The 25,322-nt window shown below is 34.3% G+C and overlaps 1 protein-coding gene across 1 annotated transcript in view; it reads left to right on the top strand.

Moving 5' to 3' along the window:
• The window catches only part of LOC134251890 (eukaryotic translation initiation factor 5B-like), a 66,656-nt gene that overhangs the window by 21,090 nt on the left and 20,244 nt on the right, over positions 1-25,322 (top strand). Inside the window, exons 15-22 of the mRNA XM_062734312.1 lie at positions 51-118; positions 1,457-1,598; positions 1,970-2,101; positions 12,374-12,556; positions 18,992-19,153; positions 20,118-20,249; positions 24,598-24,729; positions 24,872-24,948. Coding sequence (XP_062590296.1) covers positions 51-118; positions 1,457-1,598; positions 1,970-2,101; positions 12,374-12,556; positions 18,992-19,153; positions 20,118-20,249; positions 24,598-24,729; positions 24,872-24,948 — 1,028 coding nt within the window. The remainder of the gene's footprint in view (positions 1-50; positions 119-1,456; positions 1,599-1,969; positions 2,102-12,373; positions 12,557-18,991; positions 19,154-20,117; positions 20,250-24,597; positions 24,730-24,871; positions 24,949-25,322) is intronic.

Raw genomic sequence — 25,322 nt, 5'->3', positions numbered from 1 at the left:
CCCAGTATAAATGTTATACATATGTTTAATTTGTAATTTTTTGTCCACAGTTTGCCAAGTTGGAATTAAAGTTACCAGGTCTTCTTATTATTGACACACCTGGACATGAGTCTTTCAGGTAAGTCCACAGTGATATAAAGAGGAGGGAACTCAAACAGAATAGTGTGAAAATTCTCAATCTTCAAATTACAGGATAAAGTTACCATACAATATAACTTTTTAGCTCTCTCTCTCTCTCTCTCTCTCTCTCTCTCTCTCCATTATTATTTGCTCACCTAAACCAAAGACTCAAGTGAGCTTTTCTGATCAAAGTGTCTTCAGCTTTTCCGTTGACTGTCCGTTAACTGTCATGTATATTTTTTACATTTTCAAATTTTTCTCAAGCTAGGCCCACAGGACCAGTTTCAACCTAACTTGTCACTTGTTGAGTGAGTGCAAGTCAAGTTGGTTCAAATGATTATTCACATCCTCTTTCAAGGGGGAGATAATTAAGAAATGGACAATATATTATGGGTTTCTTTAGAGCACTTGACTAAAAAGACAAATATGAAAACAAATGGGGGTAGGGTATAGTCACAGTATGAGAACATAACTCTGGAGAAAAATTATTTAGGAAAATAATATGAGAAACTTCTTCTCAAGAAAGTAGGGACACAATTATTAGCCATATATATTCATAATATATGAGCATCATTGGATAGTGCAGATTCAGGTTTCCTCAAATCATGGTCTCGGGGCACAAGTGGATACTAATAGTATAGAGAGCAAAAATCCCAACAGAAGGCTATTGTCTGGTTATATTGTGTTTGTTTATCCTCATGTACTGCAGACTGAAGTTTTTTCACATTATGACCTTCACAAGTATGATGGCACTATAGTAATATGATATAATTTTACCCAAAAATACTCAGGAAATGAAGGAATCTTCTCATAAATGTTTAGTGATTTTAATGTGCAAAGATCCTCAGGTAGTGCAGATTTATGACTCTCTGGGTTTGAGTGAAACCACAATATGGGATATTCATTGACTCCGCCCAACCCATGGGGCCCACAATTAAAAAAAAAAATGAATTTCCACTCTGTGACAAAAGTCCTCACATGACTGTGTCACCTAAAACTGCTCAGAAATTAATTTCTACGGCCCCCTTTTTTCTGAAGAACAGCAGGACCAAGGTCTCAGGTGAGCATTATGGCCAATGAGCCGTGGACTTGTGTACATTTACTTATTTTTGGAAAAATTTGTAAGTGTCCAAGTTGAGGGTCATTTAAAAAAGATTTCTTTATTTTCTATATGTAATATTAGAGTTCCAAAATTCTGTTGACCATTTAACAGGTAAAGAAATGTAGCAATGCTATGCTTATTTCTTTTAAAGTATTCCTCCTAGCAGCTGAAATACCATACTTTTAGAGTAATGACTGTATAATTTACTACATCAGTGTGCTTACTTTTTGACAGTAATCTGCGATCTCGCGGATCTTCTCTCTGTGATTTGGCTATACTGGTTGTTGACATCATGCATGGCTTGGAACCACAAACCATTGAGTCCATTAATCTTCTCAAGGAACGGAAAACCCCATTTATCATCGCTCTTAATAAGGTAGGGATGCTGGCATGTGCTTCCATATCTGTATGTCTTTTAATTTTTAATGGCTGTTAAAATTATAATTAACATCCGCTTTAGTACATTTTTGTTTATTATAAGTATAAAAAGATTTGAAAGCACTTTTGGTTGATGAATTTAGAAGACATGTTGACCACAATGTTCATGAAAGATAAATTTAGCTGTCCCGTTTTGTAAGTGAACAAATGTTGTACAAATGAACCATTATGTATTTATAGAATATACATCTACAGAAACTTTTCTTTTCATTCATATTAACTAAGAATGATATATAGAACTAATTTCATCGAAGAAAATAAATAAATACGATCTTTTAGATATTTTAATCACAATTGTTGCTTTGACAGATTGACAGGTTATACCAGTGGAAGCCAATGCCACATACAGACATTGTGACTACGATTAAAAAACAGAACCCCAACACAAAGTCAGAATTTGAAGCCAGGACTCAAGAAGTCATCGTACAAATGGCTGAACAGGTGAGTTCTGGTTTACTATGGCATAAAGATAACAAATGTTGACTGATATATGAATGTTTGGGTTTTTGTAGAATCTTACAAAAGTTATGTTACTGTATGAGGTGTATTAAGATTACACTTGAGCAACAGTATCCTATCATGGACTTTCATGTATAGTCTATACATATGAGGTTTAGAACAATTAAATGTCCTGCTATAATTGTGTGCATTTTTATACCCTCTTTCAAAGAAGGGAGGGCATATTGTTGTGCTGCTGTCTGTCTGTCTGTCTTTCTATCTGTCTGTTTGTCTTTCTGTCTGTTGGTTCATCAGTTTCTGTTCATTTTCTTCACAGAGTTTTCACCTACTGATATGAAATTTATTTACGGATTTATCATAAGAATAACTAGGTCAAATTCTGTTTTTGATACGATCATGCAATCTTTGACGGAGTTGTGCCTCTTGGACTTAGAAAAATTCCAATTATTTTCAGTTTCCGTGAATTAGAAAAATTCCAATTATTTTCAGTTTCCGTGAATTAGAAAAATTCCAATTATTTTCCGTTTCCATTCATTTTCTTTGCAGAGGTTGCACATACTGAAATGAAATTTGGTATACAGATTTATCGTAAGAATAGCTAGGTCAATGGGTATAAGCTACATAAAATTGAAATTCTGGTTCTCAGGCCCGCGTGCATCCGTTTTGAGGTAGCTGCATTGCCAATTTTATTGTATTTTCAATAAAATAAAAAGTTGGTATTGCGGAGACCAATCCGGAAAAAAAAGTTCTTAGTGTGTTTATTTTTTCGTAGTTTAGTATTCAAATATCACTTCCGGTAGCCATTTTCAAAGAGATTTTGGCTACATCCTTTGAAAATACATTCGAAGACATTGCCTACAATGTTCACACGCTGATAAGCGATGGATAATGCAAACCTTTTGATCAGACATGGAAAGTATATCTGTGATTAAAAAAAAATTATTTTTATTTTAAAGAAAATTCGAAAATTAAAATTAAAAAAATACCTCCCTCATCTACTTTATTACCAATAAAATGATATAAATAAAATGCCTCCCTCCCGCATCTGTTTTGGAGAAAATTGGCCTGAGAACCAGAGAATTAAATTTAGATAGCCTAATCGAGCAATTTTTGACAGAGTAATGCTCCCTAGAAAGATTTCAATTATTTGCAATTTCCGTTTATTGTCTTTGTAGAGGTTGGACATACTGAAATGAAATTTCAATTGGTAAACAGTTTAATCATAAGAATATCTCAGACAAGTTCTATTTTGGATACGATTGAGCAATTATTAATTTATTTTTAGTTTTCGTTCATTTTCCTGATATACAGATCTATCATAAAAATCTTGAGGTCCAGTAAGTATTGGGTACGATTGAACAATTTCTGACAGAATTATGCCCCTTGAACTTAGAAAAATTTCAATTATTTGATTTCAATTATGGAGGGGGGGGGGGGGCAATTGATTCAAAAACATCTCTTGTTTTCCCTTGACCTTCTCAGTGATCTTTGACTTTATTATTATTATATATTTGTATTAAACTCAGTTTTAAAGAAACCATTCAAGGTATTTTCATCAAACTAAAATCATATACATGTACCTATACAAATGTCCATGTTCTAATGAACTCTGGGCAGATGTCCTATGGACATGTTTCTACTTTTTATGCCCCGCCATGAATATGGCCGGGGCATATAGTGTTTGTCATGTCGGTCTCCTGTCCTTCCGTCCTTCTGTCCTTCCGTCACACTTTGCATTTAGCTCTGTTTAAAGCTAAGTTTCAAAGAAACTATGCAAGATATTTTCATCAAACTTCATATGCTGATAGATATTGATGAGAGCTATGCAACTGCATCAACATTTTTTGACCTTGACCTTTCCTTTGACCTTGACTTCACTTTTCTTAAATTAGTGTTTAGCTCAGTTTTAAACATACCATTCAAGATGGTGTTATCAAACTTCACATGTTGATACAAACTTGCACGGATGGTGCATCTAGGGATGAACACTACCAGACTTGCTTCGGATGCTGGATGTGACCTACATTTTCCAGATGAGTGACCAGGTTAAAGTTTTTGGAGCAGGTCCATTCCCAAGTAACTATAAGCCCTACCTGAATCAAACTTGCATGGATGATGCATCTAGGGATGAACACTACCAGACTTGCTTCGGATGCTGGATGTGACCTACATTATCCAGATGAGTGACCAGGTTGAAGTTTTTGGAGTAGGTCCATTTCCAAGGAACTACAAGCCCTACCTGAACCAAACTAGCATGGATGATGCATCTAGGGATGGACACTACCAGACTTGCTTCGGATGCTGGATCTGACCTATATTTTCATTCCCAAGTAACTATAAGCCCTACCTGAACCAAACTTGCATGGATGATGCATTTAGGGATGGACACTACCAGACTTGCTTCGGATGCTGGATCTGACCTATATTTTCCTTCCCAAGTAACTATAAGTCCTACCTGAACCAAACTTGCATGGATGATGCAGCTAGGGATGGACACTACCAGACTTGCTTCGGATGCTGGATTTGACCTATATTTTCATTCCCAAGTAACTATAAGCCCTGCCTGAACCAAACTTGCATGGATGATGCATCTAGGGATGGACACTACCAGACTTGCTTCGAAGGCTGGATCTGACCTACATTTTCCTTCCCAAGTAACTATAAGTCCTACCTGAACCAAAATTGCATGGATGATGCATCTAGGGATGGACACTACCAGACTTGCTTCGGATGCTGGATCTGACCTACATTTTCCTTCCCAAGTAACTATAAGTCCTACCTGAACCAAACTTGCATGGATGATGCATCTAGGGATGGACACTACCAGACTTGCTTCGGATGCTGGATCTGACCTACATTTTTATTCCCAAGTAACTATAACCCCTACCTGAACCAAACTGATCAAATTTTATACACATACGAATTTTCATGTTGCTTTACTAATATATCCTTGGCGGGGCATTCATGTCCTATGGACATATTTCTAGTCTAATTTTCCTTGGGTAATGTGGGGGCACTACAGGGAACCAAATTTTTGCATAGGAATAAAATTTGATGATGAAAATCAGCAGGAACATATTTACTCTGGTGAGTTTTGTGACCTGTGGAGCTCTTGTTATAAGCTCACCTGACCTGAAAGCTCAAGTGAGCTTTTCTGATCACCTGGTTGCTGGCTTTTGCAGGGCTGTCACAGCACCTTTTGGTACAGGGACCGGGTCCCTCTATATTGGGAAAAATCCTCGACATTTTTGTCAAATTGGAAAATTATGAACATACTTACATGTATTAACCCCCCCCCCCCCCAAGCAAAGTATTTTATCATGAAAGCCATTTATCACTATTTACTTACTAGACAGGGATTTTTTTTTTATTATTATTTTCATGATACAGAGACTGAAAAAAATGTGGGGAGGGAGGTATTTCTTACTGTTTAATTGCATCTTAAATAAATCAAAAATTTAGAGTATAAAGAATAAATTTTATTGAAATGATCAAGTTACTATTTAAAATTTTCCTTTTAAAGGTTAGCATAAAATTGCCTAAAATTTATTTCTTTTTTTTCTGGTCATTTGACTCATGCAAATGAAATAGATAGTGTCCAAGATTTTATTTTAACTTATAATTCACTTTAAAGTATATATATTTATTTTATGAACTAACTCATAATGGTTATCCTTGTTTAATAATGAAAATAAGTTCCCCCACCCAATCTACGTATGACCTATCTATAGATCGCTATTCCATGACAGAGGAAATTCAAATTAGTAATAAACGATCACGACAGGGTTGTTGAATATTAAAATTAAGCATGCATTACTGCTAAATGGATCAAATAAAGGATGTATGTGTGGGATATTAGGTCGCATATACGAGAAAACACATGTTTGGGAAATTTTTACGTGCGAAATTGGGAAAATCTAGTACTTTGTGCCATTGGGAATGTGTCTGATATTCAGTCCAAATTTGAGGGGAGTGACGGCCCTGTTTTGTCTGTCTGTCCATCTGTCTGTCCCTCCATCTGTAAACTTTTCACATTTTGAACTTCTCAAGAACCACTAAGCCAATTTTTGAAGAGCTAAGCCATTTTCCGAGGGGAGATAATCAAGAAAAGGCAAAAATAGGGTAGGGTCTTTAAGAAATCTTCTTCTCAAGAACCACTAGGCCAGAGTAGCTGAAACTTTTGTGTAAGTTTCCATAGATATTGTAGATTATAAATCATTCAAATATTGGTCCCTGGGGGTAGTGTGGGGCCACAATAAGGAATCAAAGTTCTACATTGAAATGTATAGGAAAAATCTTTCAAACTCTTCTTTACAAGAACCACTGGGCCAGAAAAGCTGAATATAAAATGAGAGCATCCTTGGGTTGAGTAGATTCTAATTTGTTCAAATCATGGCCCTTAGATATAGGTTGGGTCACAATAGGGAATCAAAGTTTTACTTAGAAAAATATTGGTATAATGTTTAAAAATCTTCTCAAGAACCGCTGTGCCAGAAAAGTTTAAACTTGTGTGGAATCTTCTTAGTGTAGTGTAGATTCTAAATTGTTTAAATCATGACCCTCAGCAGTAGGGTTGGGCCATAGTACTGTAAGTATTATAAGGGTGAAAATCTGTTGAAGAACAGCATGGCCGAAGTAACTCAGGTGAGCACTGTGGTCCATGGACATCTTGTTTTTTTCAAAGAATATTCAGTACTTTTTGAAAGTTTCTTGTAAGGAAAATGATGAGATGACATAGAGGTATTTCAGGGCTTCAAGAATAGGAAGTCTGATACATAAAAGTTCTGTTAGAGTTCATAGTATTGATTGATAGGGCTGAAACAATATGCCCCTCCACAATACGATACATATTGCAGTACTTGTGTCTTAATTCAATTTTTTCGATGTGATACATCTTGAAGAAGAAACAAATGATAAGGTTTAAAAAAAAATATGTATTCAGATTTCAAAAGGCAAGTGAAAGGTGGTGAAACAATGAAGAGTTCTTTGCTTATGTAGATTAAAAAAGCACTTTTTGTCAATACTAGAAGAGACAGCCTGCCCTGAAACATTTTCCATTGCCATTTTTTCCCTCATGTGTATCAAACCATTAAAATGAGGTCGAACCCGATCTATTTCAAGGAGTAAACAAACCCAATTATAAAAAAAATATTGAACCCAAAATCGAGATGGTGAATCAAATATTAGATCAATCAGTTATATTGAACATATTGCAGTGAATCATTTAAATTGATATTGCGGCGAATCGTTTCAGCCTTATTGATTGATGAAATATTTGACAATTACAATATTTCCGGTGTCTTATCAGCTGTGTAATTGTGTTATGAAATGTCAAGATAAGCTATTTATGCATGAAAAATTTAAACATTTACGGATTACATCAGATGGAAGAAATTGAAGTAGATACATGATTTAGCTAGCTTTTAATTTTTAGCTAAACATGAACCAAAGGCTCAAGTGAGCTATTCTGACTGAAATGTTTGCTGATGTTGTTGTAGAATTTTTATAGTTTTATCTTGTTCAAAGCCACTGGGTCAATATCAATTAAACATAGCACAAAATATCCCTGATTGAATGGGATTCAAGATTTTTCAAGGAGAAATATTCAAGAATAAGTAAAAAATTGATGGCATCTTTTAAAAGTCTTCAAAGTACTACTGGGCAAGAAAAATTTAACCATAAAAGAACGTTTTGTTACATTGTTTAGATTCAAGTTTCTTCGGATCATGACTTAAGGTAGTCCGATTCTCAGGTTCATAAAATTAACAGTTATGTAATTGAAGAAACTCAGAAAAATATATCCCTGAAACCACAATGTAATGTAAATTTACCCACAGTTTTTCTTTAAAGTTACACATTAAAGTTTATCATGTTATATAGGGAAAATTGTCAAATCTCCAATATTTATGCAGAAGAAGCAAATAGGAATATCAGTTATGCATTTTCTATTTGCAAATTGATCAACAAATATGTTTTAGGTTAAAGAACAATAGGTATCTAGGCATTCAGAGACATTGCCGTGATTTTTAGCTCACCTCAACGAAGTTGGGGGAGCTTATGTAATACCCTCGGCGTCGGCGTAGGTGTCGGCGTCCCAGGTTAAGTTTTTTGGAGCAGTTTTCTTTTAAAGTACTGCTATGTCCTATATTGATTAGGCATGCATGGAAGATGCTTCTAGTGTGTTTCATTGTACCAGTCAAAGTTTCAGATGCTGCAATTTCAGCAAAGGAATGACCAGGTTAAGGTTTTTGGAGCAGGTTAACATTTTTGGTGTAGGTGTCATTTCCAAGGAACTATAAGCCCTATGTTGACCAAACTTGCATGGATGATACATCTAAAGATGTACACTACCGGGTTTGATTCGGATGCTGAATCTGACCTACATTTTCCGGTTGAGTGAACAGGTGAATGTTTTTGTTGCAGGTCTCATTTACAAGTAACAATAAGTCCTATGTTGACCAAACTTGCATGGGTGATACATCTAAGGATGCACACTACCAGGCTTGCTTCAGATGCTGAATCTGACCTACATTTTCTGGTTGAGTGAACAGGTTAATGTTTTTGGTGCAGGTCTCATTTCCAAGTAACTATGAGCACTGTAATGATCAAACTTGCATGGATGATACATCTAAGGACGTATGCTTCGGATGCTGAATCTGACCTACATTTTCCAGTTGAGTGAACAGGTTAAAGTTTTTGGTGCAGGTCTCATTTCCAAGATACTATGAGCACTATAATGACCAAACTTGCATGGATGATACATCTAAGGATGCATACTACCAGGCTTGCTTCAGATGCTGAATCTGACCTACATTTTCCAGTTGAGTGAACAGGTTAAAGTTGTTGGTGCAGGTCTGATTTCCAAGATACTATGAGCACTATAATGACCAAACTTGCAGGTTAGATACATCTTAGGATACATACTACCAGGCTTGCTTCGAATGCTGACCTTTATTTTCCGGTTGAGTGAACAGGTTAAAGTTTTAGGTGCAGTTTTCATTTCCAAGATACTTTGAGCCCTATTATGACCAAACTTGCATGGATGGTACATCTAAGGATGCACACTACCAGACTTACTTCGGATGCTGAATCTGACCTACATTTTCCGGTTGAGTGAACAGGTTAAAGTTTTTGGTGCAGGTATCATTTCCAAGTAACTATGAGCCCTATAATGAGAAACTTGCATGGACGATACATCTTAGGATGCACACTAATGGACTTGCTTCGGATGCTGAATTAGACATACATTTTTCAGATAATGGACCAGGTAAAAGTTATTAGTGCAGGTCTATTACCAAAGAACTATAAGGCTTATATAACATTGTATAAACCAAACTTGCACAAATGATGCATCAAGGGATGAAAACTCAAATTTGCTTCAGATGCTGGATTTTAATTACATTTTCATGAAAAAGAACTAGTTTGAAGTTTTTTTATAGCTCTATTCCAAAGTATCAGATCAAAATTGTATAAATATTTTCATTTTGGGATGTACACTTTTTTTGGTTAATTGTGTGACTTTGCCTTACTTAAAGACAACATTCGTTGAGGTGAGCTCTGTAATCTCTGATTACCTATGTTAAACTTATTTGATATTCTATGTCTCCTATTTCCTTCGTGTATTATATAATACACAGTATAAAATGCTTTTGCTATCATTGCAAGACATCACAAATCACTCCTAATTTCATATCATGCTAATTAGCATTGGTATCTAAGGCTTAATTCAAGAAAATCTCAATTCTTTAAACCAGGTGTATTTATTTTTTCCTTTTATAGTTTTATAGTTTAAAAATGGCAACTTTTTATAAGACCTTTTCTAAGACTTCCAAAAACCTTGAATCATATAAAGATGAATAAAATGAAAATTGTTACATGAAAAAATTTCATTTATTAACTTAAAAGTACATATGACTGATTTCCTTAAATTTGATCAGATGAAAAACTAGATATTATGTTGATACATCCAATGGATTAGCACCCACTCAGAGTTTGAGGAATCATATACACATTTTCTTGCTTAGAGACTTAATTTTTCAAGTGTAAAGCAATAAAAAATGTCACAATCCAACTTATCTATAGAAGCCCAATAAAAATTTTAATAAAGTAGTTTCTTGTGAATTAAAGCAATTTGGATGCAATAAAAATGAATTTGGGCATTAAATTATTTGATTAAGCATATGAATTTAACTATTTTTGACTTTAAAGGTTTTTTCAAAGGTTTGTTCTATTTGTTTAAGGATGAATATTTTAACACTAAAGGAATTAATTTTTTTCATATCTTTAAATGATGTGTTATGTAATGGATTTCACACTTTTTTAGATTTAATATGCCACCATATGTTCTTTTTTACTGTCTTTGCATTGTTATTTATTATGTTAATTAAGTATTAAAGTTAATAACCAGACATTTCTATAATGTCATATATTTCAAAGTTTTACATCTGGTCTTCAGATCTGAAACATTTATGTGCAGGCTGTTTCATTTCAATGGCAAAAGTTTGCATTATTGCATCATTAATAATTGTTTTATTTTAAGAATCTCTTCTTTTTTCCTTCGCCTCCTTTTTAAGTGTTTTCAAAAAATTAAATTACATCATTAGAAATACACATTTCTTAAATAGATAAAAATGAAGAAATTTCAATAAAAAAATCATAATTTTAAAAACAGCAATATATGTACATAAATAATTATGATAATGAATCATGCTGGTATGAAAATATTGTATATAACACACTGTAAAAGTTGTTATTTTAGCTAGATGCAAATTTAGTGCTGTATCCAAAGAAATCTATACATGTATATGTTTTAAAAGAAAAGTAATTCAAGTTATTTCATATTGTCATGAGTGATAGCATATTTCAATATCTGATTTCATGACTGCACAAGGTACCCCTACCACTGAATGTACCATTGAAGAAATGAAATGGAATATTTGTAAAATGTATTTATTGCTTTTATTATACCCCCCTCAAACGAAGTTTGGGGGGTATATAGGAATCACCTTGTCCGTCTGTCTGTGCAAACGTGTCCGGTCCATATCTTTCTTATGGAGGGACATTAGAATCTACTACTCCACACAAAGATTGCCCATGACCTAAGGGTGTGTCATGACCTTGACCCAAGGTCATTTGGGGAAGTTCAAGGTCACTGGAAGAAAAAAGTCATAATTCGTGTCCGGTCCATATCTTTCTTATGGATAAACTTGGTAGGTTCTCATTTCACACAAAGATTGCCCATGACACAAGGGTGTGTCATGACCTTGACCCAAGGTCATTCGGGGAAGTTCAAGGTCACTGGAAGAAAAAGTTCATAATTTGTGTCCGGTCCACATCTTTCTTATGGATAATCTTGGTAGGTTCTCATTTCATGCAAAGATTGCCTTTGACCAAAGGGTTTGTCATGACCTTGACCCAAGGTCATTTGGGGAAGTTCAAGGTCACTGGAAGAAAAAGTTCAATTCTTTCCGGTCCATATCTTTTTTATGGATAAACTTGGTAGGTTCTCATTTCACACAAAGATTGCCCATGATCCAAAGGTATGTCATGACCTTGACCCAAGGTCATTTGGGGAATTTCAAGGTCACTGGTAGAAAAATTTCATAATTCATGTGTGATACATAGCTTTATTATGGAAAAACTTGCTTCTGAAAAAACCCAGCGGGGGGTATTTTGTCCCGTTTGGACAGTTCTAGTTAATTTTTAGTGTTTGTCAAATGTATATGCCAGTTTTCACCAGAAGGCATTCAATCATTAGAAAGATTGATTGATTGAATATTGTTTAACGTCCCTCTTGAGAATTTTTCACTCATATGGATACGCCACCACTTGCTGGTGGAGAGCTTCAAATTTCGTCTTGATTACTTGGCACTTAGTGCCATTGAGCAGGGAGGAATCTTTTTCGTGCCAGCACCTACTGTGACACTGGACCTTGGTTTATTCAGTCTCATCTGAAGGACCGGTCTCCACGTCTCACAGTGGGATTGGAACCCTCGACGTAAGGATCAACTCCTCACTTTGCGACTCTAGAGCAGACACTCTAACCACTGCGCCATGTGGGCGACAATCATTAGAAAGAAGAATTAACACAAAGTCTCAATTACTTCCAAACAGCCCTTGTATTATCAGGGTCATGTTTTACCTTCACCAATATTTCAGGTTTATCATTCTGAAACCAAAATTATGTGTATGGAAAAAAGTAATGTTCTTTGAAGCATACAAGATTTGAATTTTTGAATTTTCTTTTTCTTTCAGAGCATTAATGCTGCACTATTTTATGAAAACAAAAATGTGAGGGAATATGTCTCCTTGGTGCCCACTTCTGCCCACTCAGGAGATGGCATGGGCAATTTGATTGCCTTACTTTGTGAGCTGGCCCAAACCATGATGGCCAAGAGACTGGCCTATAGTGAGGAACTCCAAGCCACAGTCATGGAGGTAAATAGTTACTTAGAGTTGTCCTTCTTGGTATAATCAATAATCTAATGCATTGAGAGAGACCTTGTATATCTGATAATTGTAGACTTTCCCACAATATTACTTGTCTTATTGAAAAGGATGGGACACTGGGATGGGTGATGCAAGATTGAAATAAAAATAACCAGTAATCGTACTACAGTAATATAATTGTAAGGCACGGGGAGATGCTGGGAATGTTTATATGAGATGGCCAATTGGAGTTTTCCAGATGTTACGTAGATAATGGTGTGATGGGTGGGGGTGGGGATTATCTTCTCTGTACAGGAGGGCCCATATAGAGGTCCCTGACCTGTTCTGTATTTTAATTGCTCCAAAGTCCCTTATCAAATCACTCTACAACAAGATAGGTAGGCTTAGAAGGCTTTAATATCTCCCTCCACAGTAATAAGCCTCTTCCTCTTTAACTTTGATGAGCCACGAAACAGGAAATGAATTGATAAAATGTTACGCAAGCCCCTACTCTCAGGTGTTAGCATTTCATTCATAAATCTCATTATCAGTTTTCTAGTTGTGCAAAGCCTGGGTCCTTGCTAAATGAAGTCTTTCCTCCCATTTTTGTCCATTTGTGAATTCTTATTATCCTTTATTCATTGCGTAACCTGAATTGCCCACATTGGACTTTTGGATTAAACATTTGAGAACCTTTGATATAAGATTGTGTAACTTTTCAAGTCCCAGGAACATTGCTTGTATTCAGAGAGAAAAACTTCAAAGGATATTTACAAAATCCTTATGTGCTGATAGTGTTTGCAAGCAAGTTTAAAACTGGGATCACTTTAATATGAAAAAAATGCTTTAACCTTAGAAAAGTCAGTTTTTGAAAGGTGAAAACAATGAATGGGAATAAAATACATTGTAAGATATCATATTCACCTAAGTGTCCACACCCTATAAGGTCACCTGCATAATTTTTCACTATAAGGATTTACACACACACCCATCCACCACCTCTCCTTTTTTGGCCTCTTTTACAACCTTTACTAATTAAAAAAAAAATAGATCTAGTATCCACCTCATAACAATTTTCTGAGTGACTTGTGTGGATTTTTTTGTTTAGAGGAAAACAGTATTCACAGCATTATGTAAAACTCTCATTTTGTGAAAATAGACATTTTTTTGCCACAAAAGACTGTTTTTTTTAAATGAACTGTTCTCTCTCTGTGTCCTCTTTTTATGTCTAAGTACAAGATGCATGCGCCAGATAAAGACAAGATAGTGTACCTGGGCAGGCATGTTACAAGATGTCTGTTGTTGAGAGGATGTGTGTTATCTGATGACCCCCAAAAAAGAGAGGTGTTGCCCAGATCCTATCGCTGCACGCTCCTCATTTTCCATTCACAACACACACAGCTCTGCAACATTATCTCCCACTGTTTTTTTTTTATAGAAATGGAATTAACTCACCAATTAGCTGTAACTTTTTTTCCTAAATTTATTAAAATTTTAATAACTTTCTTAATAAAATTCAAATTTATTAATTTGATGCTTCAAGTTTACATTTTATAAATATGGATTATTTTGTTGTAAATTAGCAATGAAATTATTTCAAAAGGGTTGCAAGTTTGATTATTTTTGTTGTAAAATTCTTTAAAAAAACATGCTTGTATGAATAATTTTTATGCCCCGGCATGAATATGGCCGGGCATATAGTGTTTGTCATGTCCGTCTTTCCGTCCAGCTGTCCTTCTGTCTGTCCTTCCGTCACACTCTGCGTGTAGCTCTGTTCAAAGCTCAGTTTCAAAGAAACTATCCAAGATATTTTCATCAAACTTCATAAGCTGATAGATATTGATGAGAGCTATGCAACTGCATCAACATTTTTTGACGTTGACCTTTCCTTTGACATTGACCTCACTTTTCTTAAATTAGTGTTTAGCTCAGTTTTAAACATACCATTCAATATGGTGTTATCAAACATCACATGTTGATACATACTGATGAGAGCTATTCAACTGTATCACCATTTTTGACCTTGACCTTTCCTTTGACCTTTGATCTCACTTATCTTTAATAAGTGTTTAGATCAGTTTTAAAGATACCATTCAAGATATTTTTATCAAACTTCATATGCTGTTACATACTGATGTAAGCAATTCAACTGAATCAACATTTTTGACTTTGACCTTTCCTTTGACCTTTTTGACCTTACTTTTCCTAAATCAATGTCAAACTTCATATGCTGATACATACTGATGTAAGCAATTCAACTGCATCAACATTTTTGACCTTGACCTTTTATTAGACCTTGACCACTTTATCAAATTGTGTTTAAGTCACGACCTCACTTTTCCTAAATCTGTGTCAAACTTCATATGCTGATAGATGATGTAAGCAATTCAACTGCATTATAATTTTTGACCTTGACCTTTTATTTGACCTTGACCTCACTTTTTTTCAAATTGTGTTTAAGTCAGTTTTAAATAAAGAAATTTTAGATATTTTTATCAAACTTCATATGTTGATACATATTGATGAGAGATATGCAACTGCATCAACATTTTTACCTTGACCTTGACCTCTCACTTTTCCTCAAATAGTATCAAACTTCATAAGCTGATACATATTGATGTAAGCAATTCAATTGTATTAACATTTTTGACCTTGACCTTTCATTTGACCTTGACCTCACTTTTATCAATTTGTGTTTAAGTCAGTTTTAAAGAAACCTTTTATAATATTTTTTCAACTTCATATGCTGATACATACTGATGAGAGCTTTTCAACTGCATGAACAGATTTTGACCTTGGCATTTCCTTTGACCTTGACCTCACTTTAAGGAAATTAGTGTGAAACTTCATATGCTGATACATACTGATGTAAGCATTTCAACTGCATCTCTATTCAAGATATTCTGATCAAATTTCTTACACTAATACAAATTTTCATTTTGCATTACTAATATACCCTCGGTGGGGCATTCATGTCCTATGGACATATTTCTAGTTTTGCTTAAGAGAGAAGGAAACAGGATTTTCCTGGAAATAATTTTTTTTTTTAAATTCAATTAATTTTTTGTTGGCCAAAACCTTTTCCTCCGTCAGTGATGATGAAGGTATTCTGGTATGAAGATCAGGGAGATTTCATCATTATGTTCCATTTATATCACTTTTCTTTCAGATTACTTGTATATCAGTTTAATTAGAATGTGTGTTTAGATAATTAAAAATGAAATATTCAGTGAAGACATTTGTGTGCATACCCAGCCAACTTACCGGTATGCATGCATTTGCAGAAGGAAATTGGCTAGATGAAGAAATAATATTTGACAAAAATTGCAAACCTATTATCATTGCTACAGACTTCTATGACAAAGCTGGTCTTTTGGATTGATCTTGTGAAACAAGCTAAGTGGTTCTGTCGACACTAAGTACTTCATTCTTGTAAAAATCATCTCAAATTCACTACAAGTCCCCTGAATTCGCAGACAAGGCGACCCGACCATTTCCGGCCATGACCCTCTTTCTTTCAAGTAATTGCGTACATTTCCATTTCCTGTATTCAACAGTTCTTACATAAGTTGTCAGTTAAAAAAAAGATGATAAAAGTGCATGCAGAGTAGTCTTGTAAAAGAAAAACTTTTCTTCATTTCCCCTTAAATGGTTTGGACTTCTGAGAATTTTAAACCCCAAACTTTACTGAAATTGGATGACAGATTGAGTTCCCCACAACTTCAACAAAATTAATTTGGCTTTGTGTATAAGCTGGGGCCTTTGGATTCAGATTCAGTATTAAGCAATGTCACCAATACTGTGTCCACACATGCAAGAATAATTCAATGTTAACACGTAACAATAAAGGGAAAAAAATGCAGTATCATGCAAGTATCAATAAACAGATTGTTTTTCTGGCAGGAAGTCCAATGTGGCCACACATGGTGGGTTTGCATTTGTTAGGGAAATAAAGCAGGGCTTAGAGGATAGAAGCATTTGGAAAGATCTGAATTTGTGTTGTAAAAACAGGACAATCGTGTGGGTTCACTTCAGTCAGTATTTTGAATTTACCCTTCAAAGACGTGTCTTTTTAGACATAGAGAACAATTCTTTGGTGTATATAATTAAAGTCAAAAGAGTCATATTTAATGTCTTTCTGAATTTTGAGAAGGGAATGACAAAGAATTCAATGTGCTGAATCACTCAATATCCATTGATAATTTAATCATTGACAAGCTTCATAAAGTTTATAAATTGATTGACTAAATTTGATTTTGTTACCCATGCAGAATACATTTGTAAAATGTTATTTAAAGGGATGATAAATGATCTGAAATGAATGAATCTGCACTTTAACAATCAAAAGCTAATGAAAACACTACAGGCCATTATTGCTCACTATCACATTTGTTTCCAGAAGAAGAGTACACATAGTATCTAGTACTCTTGTTTTCAATGTTGCCTGTTCTGCAAAAATCAAACGCTTTGATGACTTGAATCCAGCATGGTGCAGTGCATGGAATGCTACAGGGAATGGGCTCTTGGATTTTGTAGGTGGATCTACCCATTGCTCAAACCTCCATATGGAATCAAGGGAATCTTTAATCTCAAGTACTTGGAAGAAATATTTAATGGATGCAAGGTACCTGTAGGAAGAAATAAAGGAGTTAATGAAAAGAAATGAGAATGCAGGAATCTGGGAGCCACTGTTTTCTCCAATGATCTGCAAGCATCAGTGTTCAGTTCACTCAAGGACAAACAGAATAGAAATGTCTGTAGAGTAAATTGTATGCAATCAGCATGCAATGATAAGTCCATTCAATTTGATATATTGTAGACTAATTTTATGGTACACTAATGCAGGGGGGTTTGGAGCCAGGGCCTTAAAGTTTATGAATGAAGCTAAAGAAAAAGAAATGATGCCTCAATGAACATATCAAAGGGTTGCATCAGCCCCTGCTATAATATAACAATTATATCTGCCATTGTGACATAATCTCTATCTGAAAGCAAATTCTTCACACAAAATTGTTTGGCATGCAAAATAAAAAATTATGGTTTTCCAAAATCTCAATTTGAAAGGGAGATGAAAAGACCTGACAAATGGAGGGAAGATTTGGCGTCAAATTTTAATTCAAGGATGGATAGGGATTTATGGTTTTCTATTTCTGAAGAGAAATCATGTTTAATGGATGTTTATTTTATTAAAAATAAAGTGATGTTTTTCGTAAAAGTTTGAAATGCGAATCCTGACATTCAATCTGTGTATATTTCACACTATTTAGTTAGATTTAGCATACACCTTTAAAACTTCATCAGCTAGTGATAGCAAATCATAAATTCATACTTAGAAGGTTTATTACATCAAGAAAATCTTAATATAATCAAGAAATCAGAGAAACACATTAATAATTTCCAAATATATTAAATGAAATTGGCATTAACCTTGGGTGAAATTTTATATAAAATGTATTTATGTTTTTTAAAGTTTTCAATTTCACACTTCTTTGATATTAGAACACACATTAAATGAAGATTGAAAGTGCTGGATTAAATTGAATTGGGTATGTTTAAAGGTACATTTAATAAATCAGCACATTTCATCTTAAAAGTGTAGTTTTTATGGTCGCCGGCCCCAGCTATTTCCTCATTTTTGTCCGCTGTAGAAGGTATCTAGTACATGCGTGAAATCCATGTTGTCAGGCATTACTTGTCAATTATGTGTGTACTCTAAGACATTGTTCCAAGCAAGAGCATTTTCATGTTAACAAGTCGGTAGAGCCTTGTCTAGTTAGCTAACATTGACCCCAGCCTCAGATCTGATGCCATTTCCTCAATCCACTTTTTATGATCAACAAGATTTTCTAAAACAAACATTCTGTTGCAATGTAGGGAACAAATTTGTTTGCTTTTCCAGGTGAGTTGATTAAAACTCCCACTCCATTGACCTCTTGTCGAGTTTCCTCTTAAGCAAGTTTCTATCAGAGAAGAGTGAAAACTTTTGGCAGATGAGTCAGAAAGGAAGAGAGCTGTTGACTCTCTTGAAAAAAGGGCTTTTTTTTTTACAAAGACTGTCTGAATTGAATGTATATTCTGATAACAGTGTTGACCTTTTGGAGTGTATCTTGTCTTGCATGTTTATGACACAGAAAAATCATTGCTCTTATCTTTTCGGTTTGAAGACATTGAATTGATAAATCAAAGTATATTGATTTAATAGTTCCAAATTTATGGATATGATTCCTAGATAAAACTCCTATGAATTCAAGGTCACTTCATTAATTAATTAGTTTGCAAGCATGAAAATTGAGTATGAAGAATACTAATTGAATATAAATACTACTGTATAATATTAAATGAAGACCTACTCCTTGTCATAATGCAAGTCTTACAACGTTAAGACAGAAGTTTCCAATATACGAGTCCCAGTTTTTTTCTAAGAGTTGAATGTATTTGACACAGGTGAAAGCCTTGCCTGGCTTGGGTACCACATTAGACATTATCCTGGTGAATGGTTCAATTCGGGAGGGAGACCAGATCATCGTCCCGGGGACAGAAGGACCCATAGTCACTCATATCAGAGGACTACTGATGCCCCAGCCAATGAAAGAGCTAAGGGTCAAGGTATGTAACGATTGCTTGTATATTATATAGGTTAGAAACGGGTACAGTAAAATATGCTTATAACGGACAGGCTTATTACGAATTAACGCTTAAAACAAAGTGATTTTTATTCCCCCTTGTTTTATTTTTTTTTTAGTGTCAACAGAACTATTGCTAACTGCTGTTAAGAAAAGGCATTGCCATTGCATGCTAGCCTAGATATTAACACAAAATTTTTTTCTGGATTCTTTACTGCTAATTAGAGTTGATAAAAGGCAAAATCAGTTTTAAAAACGTTTTATTTATTGACTCAGGATTTCAGCAATAAGAGATATTTAATATTTTTAACGATATAAAATTTTGAAAAATATGCATATTTAAAGTTAGAAGTTGATAACACATCCTGTTTATTGAAATGTGTTAAATTTCAATTTAAATGTATCTCTGATAGGATCATTCATATATTTTTGCAGTGGTTCACAATAAAATAGGTTTGAATGTGAAGATGGAGTTGAAGTTGTTGTAAAAATAAAGAACTTTGATAAACAGAAATAAATTTCATGGATAAAGATTTGACTATGCATAAGTGACATTTATATAGTCACTGAGACAGATCAAGGGCTGCTCTAAGACTTGGCTATAGTTTGATCAAAAGTAATGAAAAGTGATCTGAAACCTTTAATTTTTGTTTATAATCATGAATGTTAATATTTGCAGGTAAATACAGGCCTTTGGCCCAGCAAATCCAAAGTTAAGGCTACATGTAGAAATCAAAAGTTAATCTTTCTTGTGAAACCTTTATAAGTCAGAGTAAAAATGTGAAAAGTTACCACACACAGAAAGACAATTGGGTGGAACATTTAGTAAAATTACCCCACCCCCCACACTCTCCCTCAATTATAGAGTCATTGAAAAAAAAAAAATATGTACCACCAAATATTGACATAACTAATATTGACTAGACAGATAACTTTGTTGTTTTTAGTCTAACTGGGAGCATCATAAAGAGGTGAAGGCCGCTCAGGGGGTCAAGATCATCGCCAAGGATCTGGAGAAGTCCCTCGCGGGTCTCCCCATGTACGTGGCCAAGAAGGACGATGAAGTGGAGTATTACAAGGTCAGTCAAGGTCATCTCTCCAGTAAAACGGAAGGTTTCCTTCTTGATTTAATAGCTGTATTTTGATTGTATCTTTATTCATTATCATTCATTTTTATCACTGCTTGTTTTTTGGCGCTAAGTGTTTATGTTAATTTATGCTCTGAAAATTCAACATGAGATGCAACTTTATGGAAAAAAGTACTTGTGTACTGTGTAGCATGCACAACACTAAAATATTGTTATAGATCCTTATAAAATGATGATGCAATAAAAAGGAACAATTAAAACATAGGCAAGATGACAAGAACCTGATTTTATTTCATAATGATAGGATTGGGATATGATAGGTCATCATGAATGTCTAACATTTTAGTTTTGTCTGGTTCTTAATGCTAGAGAATGCTATAAAGAAATAGCTTTACCTATCAGAGATCTGCTACAAAATCAGATACAAACTGCAGCTGTCGAGGAGAGTGCAGAGTACCTGAAAGTGCAGGTCTATTTCTTACAGAGAATGTTTAGCTCACTAAACTGAAAGTTTAAGCGAGTTTTTCTGATCACATTTTATTGAGTTTGTCTGTCTTTCTGTTTGTTGGTCAAGAAAAGCTTCTTGATTTATGCTTTAGATTCTAGTTAATTCTCGACCTCAAGGCTGCCCAAAATAAGTGATCAAAGTTTTTACACAGTATATATTTATACAGTTTTCCAGTTTTTCAATTTTCGTATAAGAAATGAAAACACACAGGTCATTTCTTAAGACAAACAGGGTAAAACTACTACTTCTGAATGCAGCATCAAAAATCTTGTGCAAAGCAGGCTTTTGAATATACATTACTAAAGTTGAAAAATTGTAGCCTTTGGAAAATCTGTTGTCAGGTGACATAAGAGTTTCTGAAGGATTGTTTATAAAGTCTAGCACTTCTTTTGTTCTTCTTTATTTGTTGTGCTAAAAGTACTATCCAGTTAGTTAATGGGTTTAGGTACAATAGAGTCATTGATCTTTTTAACACTTTACCTTCAGGGGCTCAGTTGAAGACAGATGATTTCCAAACCCATGCTAGGTGGGTTTTTTTTGTTTTTTTTGTTTTTTTTGAAAGGACTCTTCTTAATTTTGTCATCATCTGCCCCGAAGACTCCCATTTTAAGAGCAGCTGAACTTCCTCATGTAAGGTCTTGTGACACTGTGATATCAGCAAATTAATTATCTTTTCTTAATTAAAGTTGTGAAATTGCAGTCAAATTTTAAAGGGAAGAAAGTCAACTTAAAAAAAAATTGTTAAAAACGACAAGGCATTTTTCTGTAGCATTGCAAAATTAACTTCCACACCAGTATCCAGATTATTTTGTGGAACAGCCCAGAAGAGCCTTGTAATAATGAGAGGGGAAATACAATGGAGGTCTAGATATTAAAGATGGTGTTGTGACATTGATGGTTTAGGGTCCCAGCACACAACTGTACTTGAAAACCAAAATGATGCACTTCAGTTTCACATTGACATTTTTATGTTGATGTACTCTATCAAAACAAAAACTGAAAATGAGAATGCCCCTTTAAATCTGCAAGCAAAAAGTAAATGCCCAGTGGCACCTGCTTAATGAACTAAGCTAGGTCATGTTTGGCCAAAAAGTGCAGGTGACTCTAAACTCTGTCAAATTATTGACTTTCTTTTAAAAATCTAGGGCCAGGATATTTTACGAAATACTCACGTCTGAATGAGAATGAACAAATCGACAAAAAAAGGCAGGAAATGTAGCTCATTGATTAAATTGATTAATGTATGTGTGTGTTTCATTGATAAAACATGCCACAGACCTTTTTTTTTACCCCTGAAACATTGACATAGTACAATCAATTTCAATTTGACAGCTGTACACGCCAGTTTTCTTTTGAGTGAACAAAATTTAAACCAAGTGTCTATCTATGTTTTCAAATAATTCAGAAAAATTCTGTAAACTTAGGTGTGGTCATTGAATGGAACATTTTCATTCATGACATACTCATCATTTCCATAATTTTCATGGTGGTGTAAATTCTTTCATGAATATCAAATTTTTACAGGTATTTTGATTTTAAAAATTACGTTCATGCATACATGTTGGTCATTGATTTGACAGTGTGTAGATACCTATTCAGCTGATGGAAATTTTTGTATGGCAGGTATTATATGGTATGATGATGATGTTATCTCAATATGGTGATGATGATATTATCTGATGACACAGGCAGGTGTTCCTGTGTCAAAAAATTTACTTGAGTAAGCAATAATTACTTATATTGAATATAGGTATATTATTCCTATATTATGGGGGTATTACATATGTCACTTAAAAATCTGGTCTCTTCTACAACAAGATTTCAAAATTCTAGATTTTTTCCCCTAGAAAGACATATATACATTATGGCTTATACCTCAGTTAAATGTTAGAAATCGTTTAAGTACCGTGTACATATGCACCTGTACCAGTATTCTGGCAGGCTTTATTCCAGCATTGTTCTTGTTTCAGCATACCAGTGTCGTTTTTATTTCATTTTTAATGGATAATGACAATGTTATCAGAAGTTTAAGGGGACCACTGATTTTCAATAGGGAACCTTTTGCCTTTTATAATAAATGTGTAAAGCTAAGTTAGTTTTATGCTTTCTTCTTTTGACAAATGTTGCCAAAATCTCAAAGTATGTGTCGCCAATATAATCCCTTGCCATCAGACATATTCACAAACTGTGGTGTAATTTACTAATTTTGCGGTGTGTAGATTCTTCTGATAGCCTTGCTATTAAAGCTTTAAAAATCAATTTGGATCTTAATTGTCCATTGAAAGTTTGTGAGAAAAAAGTTGTTCCATGTGTTGTATTAATATACCCTGAGTTATGATTACAGCAGGTATACATCATTTGAACTAAATTTTTTGTAATTACAGGGCTGTATTTTATTTCATTTTCTTGAAGGGAGCGCCAATTTGAAGATGTATTGATAGTAATTGAAGCATAAATCAAGACCTGACTGTTCATTCACATTGTAGGTTTAGAAATTAGGTCCACTCCTAGGTTGTGTGAAGGGCCCTTTTGTTGTCAATATTTTATTTTGAAATATTAATTTCTTTTATAATCAAGTAATAGGTGGCCTTTTCTCCACTAAAATAGTAATGGAGTATCATCAATTTGGGATTTTATAGGGTTATTCTTTCTAATTGATCACACCATATATAGAGATTGAACACAAAAAAAATCCCTTTAAAAAAAACCAGCTCCTTGCAAAAAAAAGAAAATTTCCTGCAATTAATCTTCTCAGAAGTCAATTTGTTTCTGATAATTAAGGTCACATACTAAAGATGGTCAATCAATCAACAACAGTACACGAGTACCTGGCTCATGCTCTCACCATTTCATTGTTTAAGAGTAATAATTATCTGAGGTTTTTTTCCACAAAAAAAGCAATTATTTTTTCCCCTTTCCTAAGAAGCAATATGTTTTTTCCAAAAAAAAAATGTAGCAGAATATTTTCTGTTCATTAACTTATTTCTAGCTCACCTGAGCTGAAAGTTGAAGTGAGCTTTTCTGATCACATTTTACCTAGCAATTGTTTGTCTGTCTATTCTGTCTGTCTATGAATTTTCACTTTTTTTTTTTATACTTTTTTTAGAATCACTTGGCCAGTATCAGCCAAGTTTGTCACTAATTGTCTTGGGTGAAGGGGATTCAAGTTTGTTTCTTTGAAGGAGCACCCCCCCCTTTTTTTTTCAAGGGGAGTAAATTAAAATTGAAGAATGATCCTCTGAAGAACCATTTGTTCAGGAGAACTGAAACTTATGTAAAGGCATCATTTCACAGCTTAGATACAAGTTTATTCAAATCACGTATTCCCAGGGAAGGGTAGGACCACAATTGATGTCTAAATTTTATGTTGTAGTTAAAGCAAAAAAATCTTAATACAAATCTTTTTCTCAAGAGTCACTGTGCCAGAAGAGTATAAGCTTACATAGTAATGTATATAGGAAAATATCTTAAAATCTTCTTTGAAAAACAGCAAAGGTATGATTAGTTGATTAATGAATTTATATAGAAGCATCCTCATGAATTGAAATTTTTTTAAGGTTTGTTCAAATTATGACCCCGAGGATAGGGTGGGTTCACAATAGGTAAACAAAGTTTTAATAAAATATGTAAAGGAAAAAAGATCTTTAATAATCTTTATCTCAAGACAGCAAAGACATTAGTCAGCTTTATTTAGAAGCATACTAAGGTATCTTCAGAATTTTAAGAAGTTTTATATATGAATATGCATGGAAAACCTACTAATGAAGAACAGTAGAGGTCATAGCGATTAGGGTGAGCATTGTGACCCATGAGCCTCATTTAATTTTTCAGGAGGAACTGTCTGCGGCCCTGAAAGAGGTTCTGAGTAGCATTAAGCTGACAGAAAGAGGAGTCTTTGTCCAGGCGTCCACTTTAGGGTCACTGGAAGCTCTACTAGAATTCCTCAGGACTTCTAAAATTCCTGTAAGCCACCTTTCCAACAAAATGTTCTCTAACTGTTAGATGAACTATATATTAAATAAAGGTCAAAAGTCTTGGTGTTTAGCAAGTAATTAAACATGATATTTTTGAAATTGTCATTTAACTTTGTGTTTTTGCCTTTCAGTATGCGGGCATTAATATTGGTCCAGTGCACAAGAGAGACATCATGAAAGCATCTGTAATGTTGGAACATGACAGTCAGTAAGTGATACACCTTAATGTACTTCTAAAAGTGAAACTGCAGCATTTTTATTGCAGTGCACTTTGCAACTATGAGTCTTGTATACAGAAATTTTAATGGACCATTGATAATGGCATCAAATTCTGCCTGAAGAGCTGATTGGCACAGATTTAGTCTAACGGTGTCACTTTATTCTGGGGTGTCATGTCTTATACAAAAAATTGAGCCAGTATTATGAGCATTTCCTCTCCTTTATTGCAGGAAAAGACAGCCATTAAAATGCTAGCAAAACTTCATTCACACATAATTGAAATCTTGAAATGTTTGAAGAATATGTCAGTCTGATAATGATGAAATGCTACTCGATTGTGAAATGAATTCATTCATTTTGGGG

This window comes from Saccostrea cucullata, unplaced genomic scaffold (genome assembly GCF_032062105.1).
Source record: "Saccostrea cucullata isolate Sc308-1 unplaced genomic scaffold, CSIRO_AGI_Scuc_v1 ctg599, whole genome shotgun sequence".
NCBI classification, from domain to species: domain Eukaryota; kingdom Metazoa; phylum Mollusca; class Bivalvia; order Ostreida; family Ostreidae; genus Saccostrea; species Saccostrea cuccullata.
This window is presented reverse-complemented; position numbering and strand designations above follow the sequence as displayed.